Source organism: Monodon monoceros, unplaced genomic scaffold (assembly GCF_005190385.1).
Source record: "Monodon monoceros isolate NGI ecotype Baffin Bay Population unplaced genomic scaffold, NGI_Narwhal_1 Super_Scaffold_18, whole genome shotgun sequence".
Classification (NCBI taxonomy): Eukaryota; Metazoa; Chordata; class Mammalia; order Artiodactyla; family Monodontidae; genus Monodon; species Monodon monoceros.
In genome coordinates this window covers 93,536,676-93,552,325 of record NW_021703774.1, presented here as the reverse complement: position 1 = coordinate 93,552,325, position 15,650 = coordinate 93,536,676, and the positions used below count along the sequence as shown (strand labels likewise).

The 15,650-nt window shown below is 38.1% G+C and overlaps 1 protein-coding gene across 7 annotated transcripts in view; it reads right to left on the bottom strand.

The window, feature by feature from the left end:
- The window catches only part of FRRS1 (ferric chelate reductase 1), a 94,409-nt gene that overhangs the window by 14,783 nt on the left and 63,976 nt on the right, over positions 1 to 15,650 (bottom strand). For all 7 annotated transcript variants that reach the window (XR_003794267.1, XM_029226854.1, XM_029226856.1 and 4 more), the window contains 4 exons: positions 15,401 to 15,548; positions 11,686 to 11,868; positions 5,801 to 5,899; positions 4,489 to 4,636 (listed from right to left, as the gene is read on the bottom strand). Coding sequence is in view for 6 of the 7 variants with exons in the window: in XM_029226854.1 (XP_029082687.1) it covers positions 4,489 to 4,636; positions 5,801 to 5,899; positions 11,686 to 11,868; positions 15,401 to 15,548 (578 nt within the window). In the remaining variant the exon portion in view is untranslated. The remainder of the gene's footprint in view (positions 1 to 4,488; positions 4,637 to 5,800; positions 5,900 to 11,685; positions 11,869 to 15,400; positions 15,549 to 15,650) is intronic.

Genomic DNA, 15,650 nt, shown 5'->3' with positions numbered 1-15,650 from the left:
GTCAACTTTCTGGGGGCAAAACAGCAGTTAGAAAAACGTTTTAAATTTGTTTTACTAAATATGACAGTACTTTCAACTCTCAATTATCTTTAGTTTGCTTCTGACCCCTCTTCCTAGGTGACTTCTCCCATTGTGGGCCATTTCTCAACATTTTCTTTTTAAAGGAAAATACATATCTTGTTTCTTTTCATTGATCAGGTCTGTAAATGTGCTGGAAAAAAAAAATCAGAGTTTATTTATAAACAGAATAATTTACTCACAGGGAAGGTTTTTTTCCTCACTGACTTTGTGTAATGCATTAATTCCATTTGTCACCAATGGATTTCACCAGCCTTGTTTACAAGGGAGTCGGGTAAAAATTTATACTGTTTTGTTCGTTGCATTTAGTAGACATGAATGTTCAATAGTTATTAAATTGTGATGTAAAGAAATGTGACAATATTCAGGTATCTCTTTTCTGAATGTTTCAAATTCCAATCTATGAGCATTGTTGACACCCAGAGAAGAGAATAAAATTACCTGTGAAAGGGTGAAAAAAAACCTCAGCAGTTAGAAAAAGAACAGAAAGATAATTATGTGCTAGCTTACAGCAAAAATAAGGGTAACATGAAAAATTAGTAGAAAATGAAAACCTGAAAAGTTATCTGAAATCTGAAAATGTTAAGCAATTTCCCTTGTATTTTAGTTTTGATCACTCTTGCTGAATCACTTTTGCATATTTGGATGACGAAAGTAGTTAATTTTTCTATTTTTACTAATAATGTAGCATCCTTCAGAGCTTGGCATAGTCTTTAAGAATCATCTGAAGCATCTGACTCACCATGGTGTTCCCTCTGACCTTCAGACTGCCAGTAAACAATGCCTCCTGAGAAACAGATTTGCCCAGGTTGACCTCATTCTACATTAACATGGGTTACAGAGATTATATGACTGCTTTGAAAAATGGTTTCAACCTCACAAAGTCTCACTGCTTTTAAGCAGTGCGCAGCATATAAATGATCCACATACATATGACTAGATATCAGAAGCGACAGTTGATTTATGTGGTGACTGTACTTTGTTCCCCAATACAAGGGAACTAGAAAGTGAATTCCCTGAAGCGGTAACGTTTAGATTTGTTTTTTGAGGTTTTGTTTTGTTGCTTTGCACTCCACCAGTTAAAAAAAAAAATGGGGGGCTTCCCTCGTGATGCAGTGGTTAAGAATCCGCCTGCCAACGCAGGGGACACAGGTTCGATCCCTGGTCCGGGGAGATCCCACATGCCGTGGAGCAGCTAAGCCCGAGCGCCACAACTACTGAGCCTGTGCTCTAGAGTCCACGAACCCCAACTACTGAGCCCACGTGCCACAACTGCTGAAGCCCGCATGCCTAGAGCCCGTGCTCCACAGCAAGAGAAGCCACGACAATGAGAAGCCCACGCACCGCAAGGAAGAGTAGTCCCCGCTCGCCGCAACTAGAGAAAGCCCAGGAACAGCAACAAAGACCCAACACGGTCAAAAAAAATAAAATAAATAAATTTTTAAAATTTAAAAAAAACAAAAATGAGTCTGTGACATATGTATATTTATGTTAATAAATGTATTTATGTACTATTGTTTTAACACATTATGAACACTATTAAAATAGAAATTTTTAGTGAGATAAAATAAATCTAAGAAAAAAGTTCTGGTATTGTTTTCTGTATCCCCTGGACTACCTTACAATATGTACACCTTCGTTGGAAGAACATTGTCCTAGAGCAGTAAGTTATTGAACCACAGTATACAGAACAATTACCTGAAATGCTTGTTAAAATGCGGATTCCAAGCACAAACAACAGAGATTCCGTGAGTGTGGGATGGAGCTAGGGAACCTGCCTTTTGAGCAGTCATTCCAGATGGTTCTGAAGCAGGTTATTTGAGCCCCATGCTTTGGGAAACACCACAAAACACAAGGTAGAGATTCTCCCTACCATGCCACGAGCATAGCAACACCAGCAGGAAAGGGAGATAAAACAGTGCTCTATTCTGTACATGAATCGTCCACAAACTAGGTTTTTCCAGGAAAATGTTAGAACTATTACTTAACATATTGTTTCTATCAGAAAATGCATTCCAAATTCTACAATGCTGGCCTAAGAAATTTTTGGCATCACCATACACCCAAAACCACACATAATTTATTGCACAACAGAATTCACCCATTTAAATGACACTGCTTTTCTTTTAAAGTATAAACTTTTTAAGTATAAACTTTTTTAAAGTACAAATGCAAACTGTTAAAATCTCCTAGCAATCTGTCATCCATTCAAGTCAGTAATCATTTATGGAGCACCTATAACATGCTGGGCACAAAAGGAAGCAGTTTGATATGATGAAAAGGGCACAACTCCTGTAATTGCAACAGAGTTGGGTTTAATTCCTGACTCTGCTACTTGTTTGATTTTGAACAAGTTACTTCACCACTCTAGGCTCCAGTTCTCTTATCTCTACAATGGGCAACATATTATCTATTTACAAAGCCTCTGTGAGAAATAAATGAGATATATGTAATATACAATAAGTGACAGCTGCAATAATAACAATAAGACAATAACCTGCACTTTAGAAATATTTGTTTAAAAATGCAAATATTTGACCTTCTCCTTAAAAATTCATTTCCCACATTTCCCATGTTAGAAAGTGAAACACTTGGGCTCTGAGGTCAAAGAGTTCAGGTTCAAATTCCAACTCTACCATTTACTTGTCTGGGCAAATGACTTAACCTCTCTAAGCCTGTTTCCTGCCAGATAAAATAAGGTTAATAATAGTACTTATCTTATGTAGGTTTCTATGAAGATAAAAATGAAAACCTTAATGATAGTGCTGAGCCAGCAACTGGCACTCATTAAGTACTAAGTAATTTTTGTTCATTATTATCATTTAACCAGGAAATTATTTCCAGCTACATTTGCTGTTGCTGGTGCAAGTAAGAATACATGATTTGACTAAGATAACCAAACATATCATCCACAACTAAAGCTGCAAATATTCCTAAATTTTCCCTAACACTGAGTTGATATTTTGTCCTACTTTAAAACCTTTTGAATCCCTACTTTACTTATAGTACAAAATTTAAACCACATGAGAGAATATAAACTACGATATATAAAATTGATAAACAACAAGGTCCTACAGCATAGCACAGGGAACTATATTCAATATCTTGTAACAAACTATAATGGAAAAGAATCTGAAAAAGTATATATATATATATATATATATATATATATCTGAATCACTTTGCTATACACCAGAAACTAACACAACATTGTAAATCAACTATACTTCAATTAAAAATAAACCACATGATTGGGCTTCCCTGGTGGTGCAGTGGTTGAGAGTCCGCCTGCCAATGCAGGGGACATGGGCTCGTGCCCCTGTCCGGGAAGATCCCACATGCCGCGGAGCGGCTGGACCCGTGAGCCATGGCCGCTGAGCCTGCGCGTCCGGAGCCTGTGCTCCGCAACGGGAGAGGCCACAACAGTGAGAGGTCCGCGTCCGGCAAAAAAAATTAAAAAATAAACCACATGATAGAATATGCAAGGCTTTTCACAATTCTGCCTGTACCACATTTCTGTTCCTGCTCCTCTTTTACCTCACCCTCATCCTTCCATTCTATATGCTCAGCTTTTCACCATTTTCAAAGTAGGCCATATGCTCAAAGTTTGGGGGTAGTATTATCTCCAGGGAGATGAGTCACTAAATATTACACTACCTTGGCATTTCCTGCAGTTCTTCAGAATATCATTAGCCAAGACCTTAAACAAAATCTAATTATTCTTATTAATATGTGTTGCAGTACCTACCAGGGCAGTCTTAAGTATAAACTAAACATTCAAACTCATAAAACTACCTTAGGCTACACTTGGCATCAGACTGATTGAGAAGGACGTGGGACAGGAAACACAGCACACCTGCAGGGCACCATGAGGCATTCTTTTTCAAAGGGAGGTCCTGTGGAAGCTCACTCAGCTGTCCAGGAGCTATTCTCTTTACCCCTCTCTACCTCCCTGGAGAAAGCTCAGGTCCAAGGCGATGAGATTCATACTGGATAGGGCATCCACAAGAGCCGATATCTCCTGCAATAACCCCAAAGTCCTGCTTCTAGCATCCCTGCAAAGGATCTAACAATGTCACTGCACTCAGGGAAGCCCAAAGACATGGCTTCTTACTAGGTATTTACTCCTGGTCCAAATGCAGTCTACCAGCCAGAAATCACTTTTATCATAAGCAGATTGCCTTATAACCCAGTAAACACTACCTTTACCTAGTTTCCAGGGGAACAAAGCTAGAAGGTCAACCAAAGTCAAATTGTCAGGCAAAAATGGAAGAGGGTTTAATAACTCTTTACCCACAAATGTATATCTTAAAAAAGAGCAATTACCATAGTCTCCCCCAAAAAAGAGGGAAAGGAATAAAGTGAGCGAAAAAAAACTTTAAAAGGTAGTTTTTTTATCAATATACTTACCATGATCAGCTGCACCATCTGCTAGAAATATGTAGTAGCTTGCATTTAGATCAAATCTATTCTTAACCCCAGGAAAGGTAATGTTTCTTCTGAAAGAACACTGCATAACACCATCCGCCAACCTCCAAGCCATATCCTCAAGAGGATCCTGCAAACACATACAATGGGTCTTCTCAGCACTTTCCAAAGATTTGCTAAAAATAAGATATGATCAAAATCCTGACCTGTTCAATTTCCTTTCCCTAAGTTCCCCTGTTCATGTTTTGTCTGCAACATCATTGTTTTCCCACTTCCTCTTTGAAGAGTACAAGAAACATATTCTCCCAGTTTGTCTTTATCCCACTTGGCAAAGATAGTATTTTTACTACCTAGGCTAGAAACTTTGGCAGATGTACTAACTTCATCTGGCCACCAATATACAATCAACAACACTGAAGAAACACTTAGCAAGTAATACTCTAGTGGCCAAAATGCAACATGCAACTGAGGAGAAGTTCCAACCCCATGAGAAAGCTATGCAGAGTACAAAACATGTCATTAGATGATAGCTACTGCTCCATCAGAGCTCATTTGCTTGTCAGTTGCCATGTGAAAATGACACTTCTCTACCAGAAATAGGCCATCTTTGGCACAGGTGCCAACAACGGGCACTTAAGACATTTGCCCAAGGCACTGAACCAGTACCTACCATATGTGCACCTCTTTCTCACCAACCAAGAAATTCTGTGTCACTTACATAAGCCTCTTAAAAATCTGTCTGTAGGTTTTTGAAAAGGGGCTGATGACCCTCTTAATAAACCATAAAATATTTTTTGTAAGATGCATTAATAAAAGGATTTAAGTAACACAAGCAAGAATTCATCTTTTCCTCAAAGAGAAACTTTTCTTATGCTTTCTAAAGCATAGAAAAAGGGCACAGTATCTGTAGTTAATACTGTACTATATACTGGAAATTTGCTAAGAGAGTAGATTTCAGGTGCTCTTATCACAAAGAAAAAGTAACTATGTGAGGCAATGGATACATTTATTAGCTTGACTCTAGTAATCATTTCACTATGTAGAAGGATATCAAAACATCATGTTGTACACCTTAAATATATATAATTTACATATATATATGTTAAAAATAAAACGCAGAAAGGCTTCTCCCAGATTATAGTAAGAGAGGAACCCTGCTGCCAGGCCCCTGCTTGGTCTCTGCTGCTATAACTGCAGGTTTGGAAGCTATCTTGCAGCATAGCCATGCCACTGTCAGCCATATAGCCAGAAGGTGGACCGGCCAGATGGAGATTCTCAGAATTTTCACACCTACCCTGGAGTCCATTACAGGGTGACTTCGCCCTGTCAGATGGGAAGGTTGTATGTGCACAGTCTGATCTTCAAGAATACACACATAAGCATCATCACCACCCTGAAAAACAATTGCAAGTGAGAAAAAGTTCAAGGGAATTTCATTTCTTTAAAAAAGAAAAGTCCCTGGGGCTTCCCTGGTGGTCCAGTGGTAAAGAATCCGGCTTCCAATGCAGGGGATGTGGGTTCAATCCCTCGTCAGGGAACTAAGATCTCACATGCCACAGGGCAACTAAGCCCGCGCGCCACAACTACTGAGCTTGTGCGCCTCAACGAGAGAGTTCACGTGCTCTGGAGCCCGCACGCCACAACTAGAGAAAGAAAACACTCATGCCATAACTAGAGAGAAGCCCACACGCTGCAACTACAGAGAGAAGCCTTCAAGCCACAACGAGGACCCGACGCATCCAAAAAAAAAGTCCCTAATGTTATCAAATACTATTTGATGCTTTTAAAACATAATTTACTGACTCAATCTTAAAACGATACCACAAATTCTAAAGAATTGGCTGTCTGATATATTAATTAAAAATGATTGTTATCATGCAAAAGCAATAAAATTTCAGTGTATTAAAATAGACATATAACATGGTTATATGCCCATAACCCATCATCAATTGAACACCACTGTTAATGCTTTTGTATATATTCATCCAAACCTATTTGTATTTATAACCTATTTTTCTCCCCAAATGGGAAAATATAAAGTTTTGTTACCTTTTTCACTGAAGTTTTCATAAACATTGCTCTGGATATTTATTTGTAAATAAATGTGTCCTACAATTTTCATAACTGTAAGTGCACTGCATTCTATTGGATTTGGGGGGGTAACTTTTAAGATGTAAGATACTATAATCAAATATTGCTAAGATTGTACACACTTAATAGATTTACTACTGCATATTGAGACCACAGTATCTGAGCTCAAGGGGGCATCCTTTGTCAGTCTAATTTTTATCTATCCTTTAATCTCCAACATTCCTTAGCTCTAAAAATTAAATCTTATTTAAAGTGACTATCGGAGGGCAGACTGCATCTTTAAAGCACATTTAAGTCACGGTACAAAAGAATAATCTGGATTTTAAATTCTTGCGTATAGTTTTGGTTCTTTCATCTATTCTAAACTGCTCTCCATAAACTATCTAACAAGGTCTTTTATGTGCTTTAGTCACTAAACTCCTTAAACAAGATCCAAGACTAACCAGTTATGATTTAAATTTTGCTATGAATACCAATATGATATTCTAACACGTTTTAAATTTATTTTTAAAAGTTCCAGTTTTAACTCTCAAGTACATAACCTTAGCAAAGAAATTATTCCCTGTTACACATCTTATATTCAAATCAGAATTAGTGCAACTCAAGATAAGAAACTTGTAGTCATCATAATTTAAACCGCTACACACTACAGCTCACAGACCAACTTCAGCCTGATGCCTGTTTTTGTACAGGCCACAGGCTGAGGATGGTGCTTACATATCTAAATGTGTTTTTTTTTGATTAAAAGAATAACATTTCATGACAAGTAAAAATATATTAAATCCAAATTTCAGTGTTTATAAATAAAGTTTTATTGGAATACAGCCACCAACTTACGGATAATCTACAGCTGCTTTAGCGCTATCACACCAGAACTGAGTAGCTGCAACAGAGACCATATGGCCCACAAATTCCCAAGTGGTTGCTATCTGGACCTCTGCAGAAAAAGTTGGCTGATCTCTGATTTAAACAAACAATGTGTGTTTTCTAGAATGTTTGGTATCAATGAGGTATAGGAATTTTCTTGTTATTTAAAACAAAATTTAATATAACAGAATGGTTGATCTTGAGGCAAACTGATGATAAGAAGTCAACTGAGTCATTAAGGCAGACCTCCCAAATACTGGAGAGGATGACAGGGATGGAGAAGAGGAAACTCTCAATTCTCACTACTCTACAATGAGGGTAAGATAAGGTGCTATGACAACCTTAGGCTCCAGGCAGCTGTAGAAACCCCAAATTTGGAGCATTGGAAGGACACACATGAGGAGCTTCAACCAAATCCCTGAACTGGACAGAACCTCTTACCCCCGTTTGTTCCTCTCATTCCAGCATTTAGAATGCACTCTATGAGAAAATATCATGTGGAGGAAATAAAGATGACAACATAGTTCTTACAATCAAAGACTATGTTTTAATAGAGGAGACAGTTAAAATAGTACATGAAATATGATAAAACAGAGATTTAAACACAGTACTATGGAAAGACAAATTAAGTAAGGCCAAAGGATTGAAAAGGCTTATCAGAAAAGATAGCATTAACTAGGTCTTAGAGAATAAAAAATATATGTGGATAAGGTAGAGCTGCGATTAAGAGAAAAGTTTTTCAAACTGAGGAACTTCTAGGACCAAAGATACAGAAATATAAAAAATATAGGGAAACTTTAGGAAACAGGTAGTTTTGTGAGCTAAAACATATACAGGGTAAGGCCAGAAATGGACTTTGAAGAGTTTTGAAACTATGCTACAGAAAAAAACATTTTCCTATAACTACTAAAGTTTCACCTTACCTACTAAAGGCTTTTGGGGCTAGGATTGAGATTACCTTAAATGCGGTCAAAAACCATATTAACCTGAGTCTATTGTAAAAATTGTGGGACACTCTACAAAACAACTGGCCTAAAAGAAAAAAGGTACGGTAACAGTTCTAAAGTAAAGGAGATTACAGAGATATACCAATAAAATGCATTGAGTGATAACTGATTAGTCTGTATCAGAAATTTTTAAAATATACATATACATATGACTTTACTGGGATAATTGGGGAAATTTGAATATAGGCTCTATTGCATAAAATTATTATATATTGTGATAGTGATCTTATAGATAATTGTAGGAGAATATCCTTCTTAGGAAACACATGCTGCAAACTAGACTTAAAATGTCATGATATCTGCAACTTAATTTTCAAATAGTTCAGGGAAAAGAAATGTGTGTTAATATACAGTGAATAAGTCAATCTACACATATACAGAGAGAGAGAGAGAGAGAGAAAAAACAACAAATGTAGGTGAAGGGCTTACTGGTGTTCATTGTACTAGTCTCTCAACTTTCATGTAGGTTTAAGGCTTTTCAAAACAAAAAGTTGGGGTGCATGAGAGAAAGAAGCACCTGAAAGGTAAATAAAAAAGAAGAATCTAAATCACAAACGAAGTTTCCTTGAACACCAGAGAAGTTGGTGGCAGCAATGAATGAGATAGTCCCTAAATTGCCCCAGACAGTATCTGAAAAGAAGAAAGAAATCGATAATAGTAGTTGCTTTTTTTACTATTGTTGTTGATCATCAAGAATGGGAAACACAAAAGGACAGCAGGAGGGTAGATAATAAATTCAGTTTTACAGATGATGGTCTGGGTTGTCCAGAGTACTCAGCTGGAAGAGACCACCCAGCAGCTGGAAATTCCAATCTGGACACACATAAGAGAGGTCAGGATTGGGAACGTTGTGGAATTTGAGTGTTGAGAAATTATGTATAGAATAAGACGACACTGGGCAGGGGAACGCAGAGAACGGAAGCTAATATAGTGTATATACTTGAATACTCTATCTCATATAGCAAAATTTCTGAGATGAGGAAGAGGTGTATACTTTGAATTTCAGTTAAAATTCAGATATTAGCAAGTCACTGTTAGCAAAAATATGGATAGTTGTACTTTCACCAATTTTAGTGATGAACTCTAATACCAAAACAACTGCTATCATTAATTTATAAACCAAACTGAAAAAGCTATAATTTAGCTTTTTCTAGCTAAATTTATCTAGTCAGTATTTAGCTTTTATCTAGTCAGTATTTAGCTTTTAATTTATCTAGTCAGTATTCATAACATCAGATACCTTCAGTATTTAAATTTACATTACATACTGATAAGAAATAGCAGGTCACAAAAATATCCTAAGATTTTTTAAAATAATCAAAAATAGAAACAACCACTTCAAAAATATTTTTGACGATGATTTATTTTCCCCCAATTTAGGCAAACAGGTGTACAGATGATTTTAATCATCAAATAGGGTTTCTCTGTAAATCAACTGCACCTGCATAATTAAGTCTTTTTTATAAACACTGTTGATGAGTACTATACTAGAAACATAAGATTTCTAAGTAAGATAAATATATCTTGAATTAGAGATAAAGGTTTTTGTGTCATGTATGCCTACAACTTAGAAATAACTGGTCTACTTGCAGGCGCCTCATCACAACACTCACTGCAACAATACTGTCTTTTCCTCTGGCTGACAGATTTTATGTGACCAGAAAAGGAAATGTGTTAGTATACTTTTGCATGATGTTTGGCTACAAAGTGACTAGAATATTTTTAATGAAGTGACTAGAACACCTATCTAAATGTGTACCCTACCTTAGACATGCACCATAACGAAGCTACACACTTATTCCAACAAGGCTACCATTGTTAACCCTTGTTGGATTCATCTTCAGAGTTTCCTTCAGAGCCAGTTCCATTCACACAACAAGCCACCAACTTTCCTTATTGCTTTACAGTCATATTTTATTTTTAACCCAGCCCCCTTATGCACCTCAGGCATAAGGTTCATTTTTGCCAGAATTGAGAATACCCAAAAGGATATGCTGTAGGTCTGATGGTAATTACAAAACGGAAATGGGCAAAATGTTTTGAACAATTGCAACATCATTTGAACAAGTATAAAATTTCCCATAAAATCAACTTTAAAAAGAGTCATAATTTATATGCTCTTTTTAGAAGTCGATGACATGTCTTCTATCTCATAGGTTTAAGGTATACCCTTCATTGAATGAAAAAAGATAATGAGCGCATTCTGGAACTATATAGTAAAATATACAGGTCATATCGTATATTACAATGACATCCCCCTAAAAAAGTTACACCTGGCTCCCTGCAATATTTGCAGCCAGCGTAACAAGGACCACCATGATTAGAGTGCACTTTGAAGGAAAATATTTGTTCTTCTATCACAGATTCTCAGAGTTCCTTTTCTCTTTTATTGAAATAATGATTTCCTTAAAAAGTGATGTTAAGTTTAAAACCTGACAGGAAGAAAACTCTCAGGAAAAGACTCCTTGCATTTGCTAATGTGGAAGTAAAAAGCCTTCTCCGTTTGTAGTCATCCCCCTCCACAGCCAGCCTGCTGGAACGGGACTGTCACATGTCCTGGCCTTTACACCCTTCTTCCCTCTCCCTGGGAAATCAGAACGCTAATGCAGAACTCTGCTCTTCCACACCACAGCACAAGGCTGCCACCTACAGAATCTTTTAATCCATTCTGCACTACCCAAGGAGAGGGAGAATCAGGTGAAAATAAATGCTACCTTCTGTAGACCTGGTAAAGGATCCATTTATGCCTGGACATGCCAGGTTTAACTTCCTGTTTGGGAAATGTGCCGATGGTGGGGGGCAAGAAGATGAGCACCCCATGCTGTCGTTGCTGGCCACTTGAGAAAACTAGGAGTTGAAAAACATCACAAACAACATGAGATTGTATGCAGAGCAACTTTTTCTTAACTGCACTTCCTGTTTATCACAGAGATAGACAGAGGTAGACAGATAAAGTGGCAAATCCACTGAAAATACAACTAACTTTCCTAATGTCCTAACTTTCCTCAGGACAGCCTTGTTCTTAGAGGTATGTAATTGCCCAACTCAAAGCTGCTTAAACTTAGAATCTAAGTTAGTTTCTCTGCCCTCCCTTTCCATTCCTCCCTTAAGTATGATAATTTGACTCTGGAACAAACAGCTAAACTGCTATTGATGAGAGCTCACCCCAGTGACTCTCATTTCATTACCACTTATGTAAGTGAAAGGTACAAACCATCCATTGGTCGTGAGAAAATGCAAAGGATAAATAGCCTTTACTGGGACCGCTCATTTCAACCATCACTGACTTGGCATCTCGTGTGAAGGACAAGAAGACACAGGCAAGCTCTTTCTCCGGGTCACAGTTCAAAGGACTCCTAATACAGAACTTCTTGTTCCCACAATCTGAAGCATTGAACTAGAAAAATGACAGGGGGAAAAAGTCAATTACCAAACAGGCAGTTCATTTCCAATGACAGAAGAGCTACTACTTTGAAGTATGGGTTTTAATAAGAATACGTTTTCATAATAAGGATTCAAACAAGGGAACAAAGACACATCCCAAATTAGAAATTATCAAAGCAGTAGTTAGGCTGTGAACTTTTAAACTTAATTAATTTTAATTAAACTTTAGAAGACACAACATTAATTGGACTGTAATTATGCATGAGTATTAAAATCTCTTTAATACACAAAATACTTCATGTTAATTATGTTCTGGAGCAAAGTATCTGGTAAATTTTGAGAATTTCTTAGGGAATATTTACATCCACATTGACATTCTTGCCTAAAGGGTGTCCTCTAGTTTTCAGAGATGGAATTTTTAAAAGCAAACAAACAAACCCTTAGCAAGTTTTATATTTAGATCCTGGACTCTGCTTCTAGAATTCAGGTTCAAATTTGACATTAAGATAATGTAAGAAAAAATGGTTACTCCTGGGCTTCCCTGGTGGCACAGTGGTTGAGAGTCCGCCTGCCGATGCAGGGGGCAGGGGTTGGTGCCCCGGTCCGGGAAGATCCCACATGCCGCGGAGCAACTGGGCCCGTGAGCCATGGCCGCTGAGCCAGCGCGTCCGGAGCCTGTGCTCCGCAACGGGAGAGGCCACAATAGTGAGAGGCCCGCGTACCACAAAAAAAAAAAAAAAAAAAGTTTACTCCTATATATACCACCACTCCAAATAATAGTAAGAACAATTTAGTGGGGGAGAAACAAAAATAACCTACAATGATTTAATTCAGAGCTTCTTGGTGTGGCAAATAAGAAAGAGTATTGAAAAATGTCAGCTCTACAATCTGACAGGGCAAACAAGCAGTTATCTTGTGTTAGAATGAGCTGTGACATGACATTTCAGAAGAGAGCTAAACATTACTTTAAGTAACTAGATTCAATGGGAACTGTACAGAAAAACTCTCATTTCTTCTTCTACTCTACCAATACATCTGGCCACCAAGTGGGTGCGGCTATTTCCCACACTAAGCAATTCTGCAATTCTTTGGAGACATCAGCTGTGTGTCTTACAATTCAATTCTGTTCTGACACTATCTACCTGAAGTTAGTGTCAGATCCCACAAGTGAAGGGCTCAGTCCCACAAGCCTGCACCCACTTCAGATGCCAATCACAGGTGCCAACCACAAGTCCCAGGTTGTCACCTGTACTTCTGAATGGTCGGCCATAAATTGGAGGTTTCCAGCACCTAATCCTCAAGTTGGATAATTTACTAAGATGGCTCACAGAACTCAGGAAAATAGTGTACTTAGTAGATTACCAGTTTATTACATTGATAAAAAGATAACAACCCAGGAACAGCAAGATGGAAGAGATGCGTACAGCAAGATGGAAGAGATGCATAAAGCAAGGTATGTAGGAAGGGGCACAGAACTTCTGAGGCACCACCTTCCCAGCACCTCCACGTGGTCCGGAACCCAGGAGCTCTCTGAAACCCATATTTCTGGAATCATTATGGAGGCTCCATCACGTGGACATGATGGATGTTTAGCTCAATCAGCCTCTCTCCCTTTTCTGGAGGATGGGGGGAGGGGGCCTGAAAGCTGCAAGCTTCTAATCATGGCTTGGTTTTTTTGGTGACCAGCCCCCATACGGGAGCCCACCAAGAGTCACCTCATTAGAACAAAAGATGCTCCCATCATCCAGGAAATTCCAAGGGATTTAACAGCTCTGTATCAGGAACTGGGGTCAAAGGCCAAATATTAACAGAAACCAGGCAGAAGCTGTTTTGTTTCCTTATTTATTTCACAGGAACTTAAAGAGAAATCCTAGTCGAGTGGAGAGAACAAGCCACGAGGAGCTAGGAACCATGGGTTTTGATCTCTGCTCTCCCCTTTACTCCATCACGTTTGCTAAAGAACTTATTCTCTCAGGGTCTCTTTACCTTTAACTATGCAGCAGTGACCCTGAGGTCTCTCCTAGTTCTCTACAAATGCCATCATCCTGTGACTCTGAATGAACCTCTCTATAATTAGAGATTATAACCTTGGTGCAGAGATACAATCAAAAGCTCCAACAAGCGCTAAAGCCTTTTATATGAATTTATGGAAAGATAATAATCCTGTCAACAGATTCCTACTGGGAAGCTCAGGTCCAAACTGACTGTGGACTCGCCTAAAGCAGCTTTTAAATAAATAAACATTAACACTAAATAAACTGAGAACTAACGCAAATAATAGATCGAATTGTTTGGTCAAACAAAAGTTCATACTAATGTAATCAAATGGCTCATCATATATTGCATAATGTAGAAAAGAAGGAAAACAAAATGAGACACTGTATTGGAGTACAAGAGAAACAAAGAGTTATAGGGCTTCCCTGGTGGCGCAGTGGTTGAGAGTCCGCCTGCCGATGCAGGGGACACGGGTTCATGCTCTGGTCCGGGAAGATCCCACATGCCGCGGAGCGGCTGGGCCCGTGGGCCATGGCCGCTGAGCCCGCATGTCCGGAGCCTGTGCTCCGCAACGGGTGAGGCCACGACAGTGAGAGGCCCGCGTACCGCAAAAAAAAAAAAAAAAGAGTTATAAAAAGACAAGAAAGGGAAGGAAGAGAAAAAAATGAACTAATATTTACCGAATATCTATTAAGTACAAAGCCATTAGAAATTAGTTCTCATAGTAATACTATGTAAGAGCTAGATATTATTTCTCATTTTACAGGTGAAGAAACTGAGACTTTAGGAATTAAGTAATTTTTCCAAAGTCAAACAGAAATTAGACAAATCAGGATTCAGGCCCAAATTTGTTCTTGCAACTGTAATAACCTACTTTAAAACATTTTTCATTATATTTACTTCTGAATTGATAAGTATAATTTATCAGAATTGCTTTCAGTAAAACCTTTCTAACATTTCTAATATGTATCACCCTTTCTAAGGTATGTTTTTTTAACAGTAATTCTTTTGAATCAGAGGGCTTAAATGGAATTCTAGCTGATAAGCTTGCAAAAGAGTTTCTGTGGTTCAACACACAGAATTCCCCAGTACTCATTGGCCTTAATCAAATAAGATTGAAGAGTTATATCACCATTTCAAGATTCTCCTCCAAATCTTGTCTAAATTTAGCTTAAGCTTTAAGTTCCCTCTCCATGTGTGATATTTGGCTGTGTGTTTTTGGTTTTCTAAAAAAAAAAAAAAAGAATGGAAGAAAGCTGCTGCTTCAGATTTACTTTCAAATGAAAACATATCCACCGCTAGTATAGACTACATGTGAATGTCATAACCACACTTTGACATGCAGGGTCTTACACTCCTCTTATTCTAACCTATAAATCATAATGTTACAATGAAGACTTCCTCCTGATTTCCTGAAGGGAATTCAAAAACTTGCTACCACAACCCAGGACAGCTACTTCTCTACACATGTTGCCAAGCACAGAACCACAATTTCTAAGGAAGCTGTTCCTTTAGATTGCATTTGGTGAAACCATAAAAATGTTACTTACTGATTTCGTTAAATGGGAGACTGGAGGTAATGTTGGCATAGGTGCTATTGTAGCTTTAGGTGTTGTAAAAGGAAGGACGTTTGGTTGTGAAATTATAGGACCAGGAATCTTCACCCAGTAGATATCGTACTTCTCAACAACTGTGGCTCTGAAATGCAGTACCAGCGAGAGTGAGATTAGACAGAACCATGATTGTGGCCCACCATAATCAAATCGAAAGAAAAAAAGTAATGAACTAGGGACATACCAC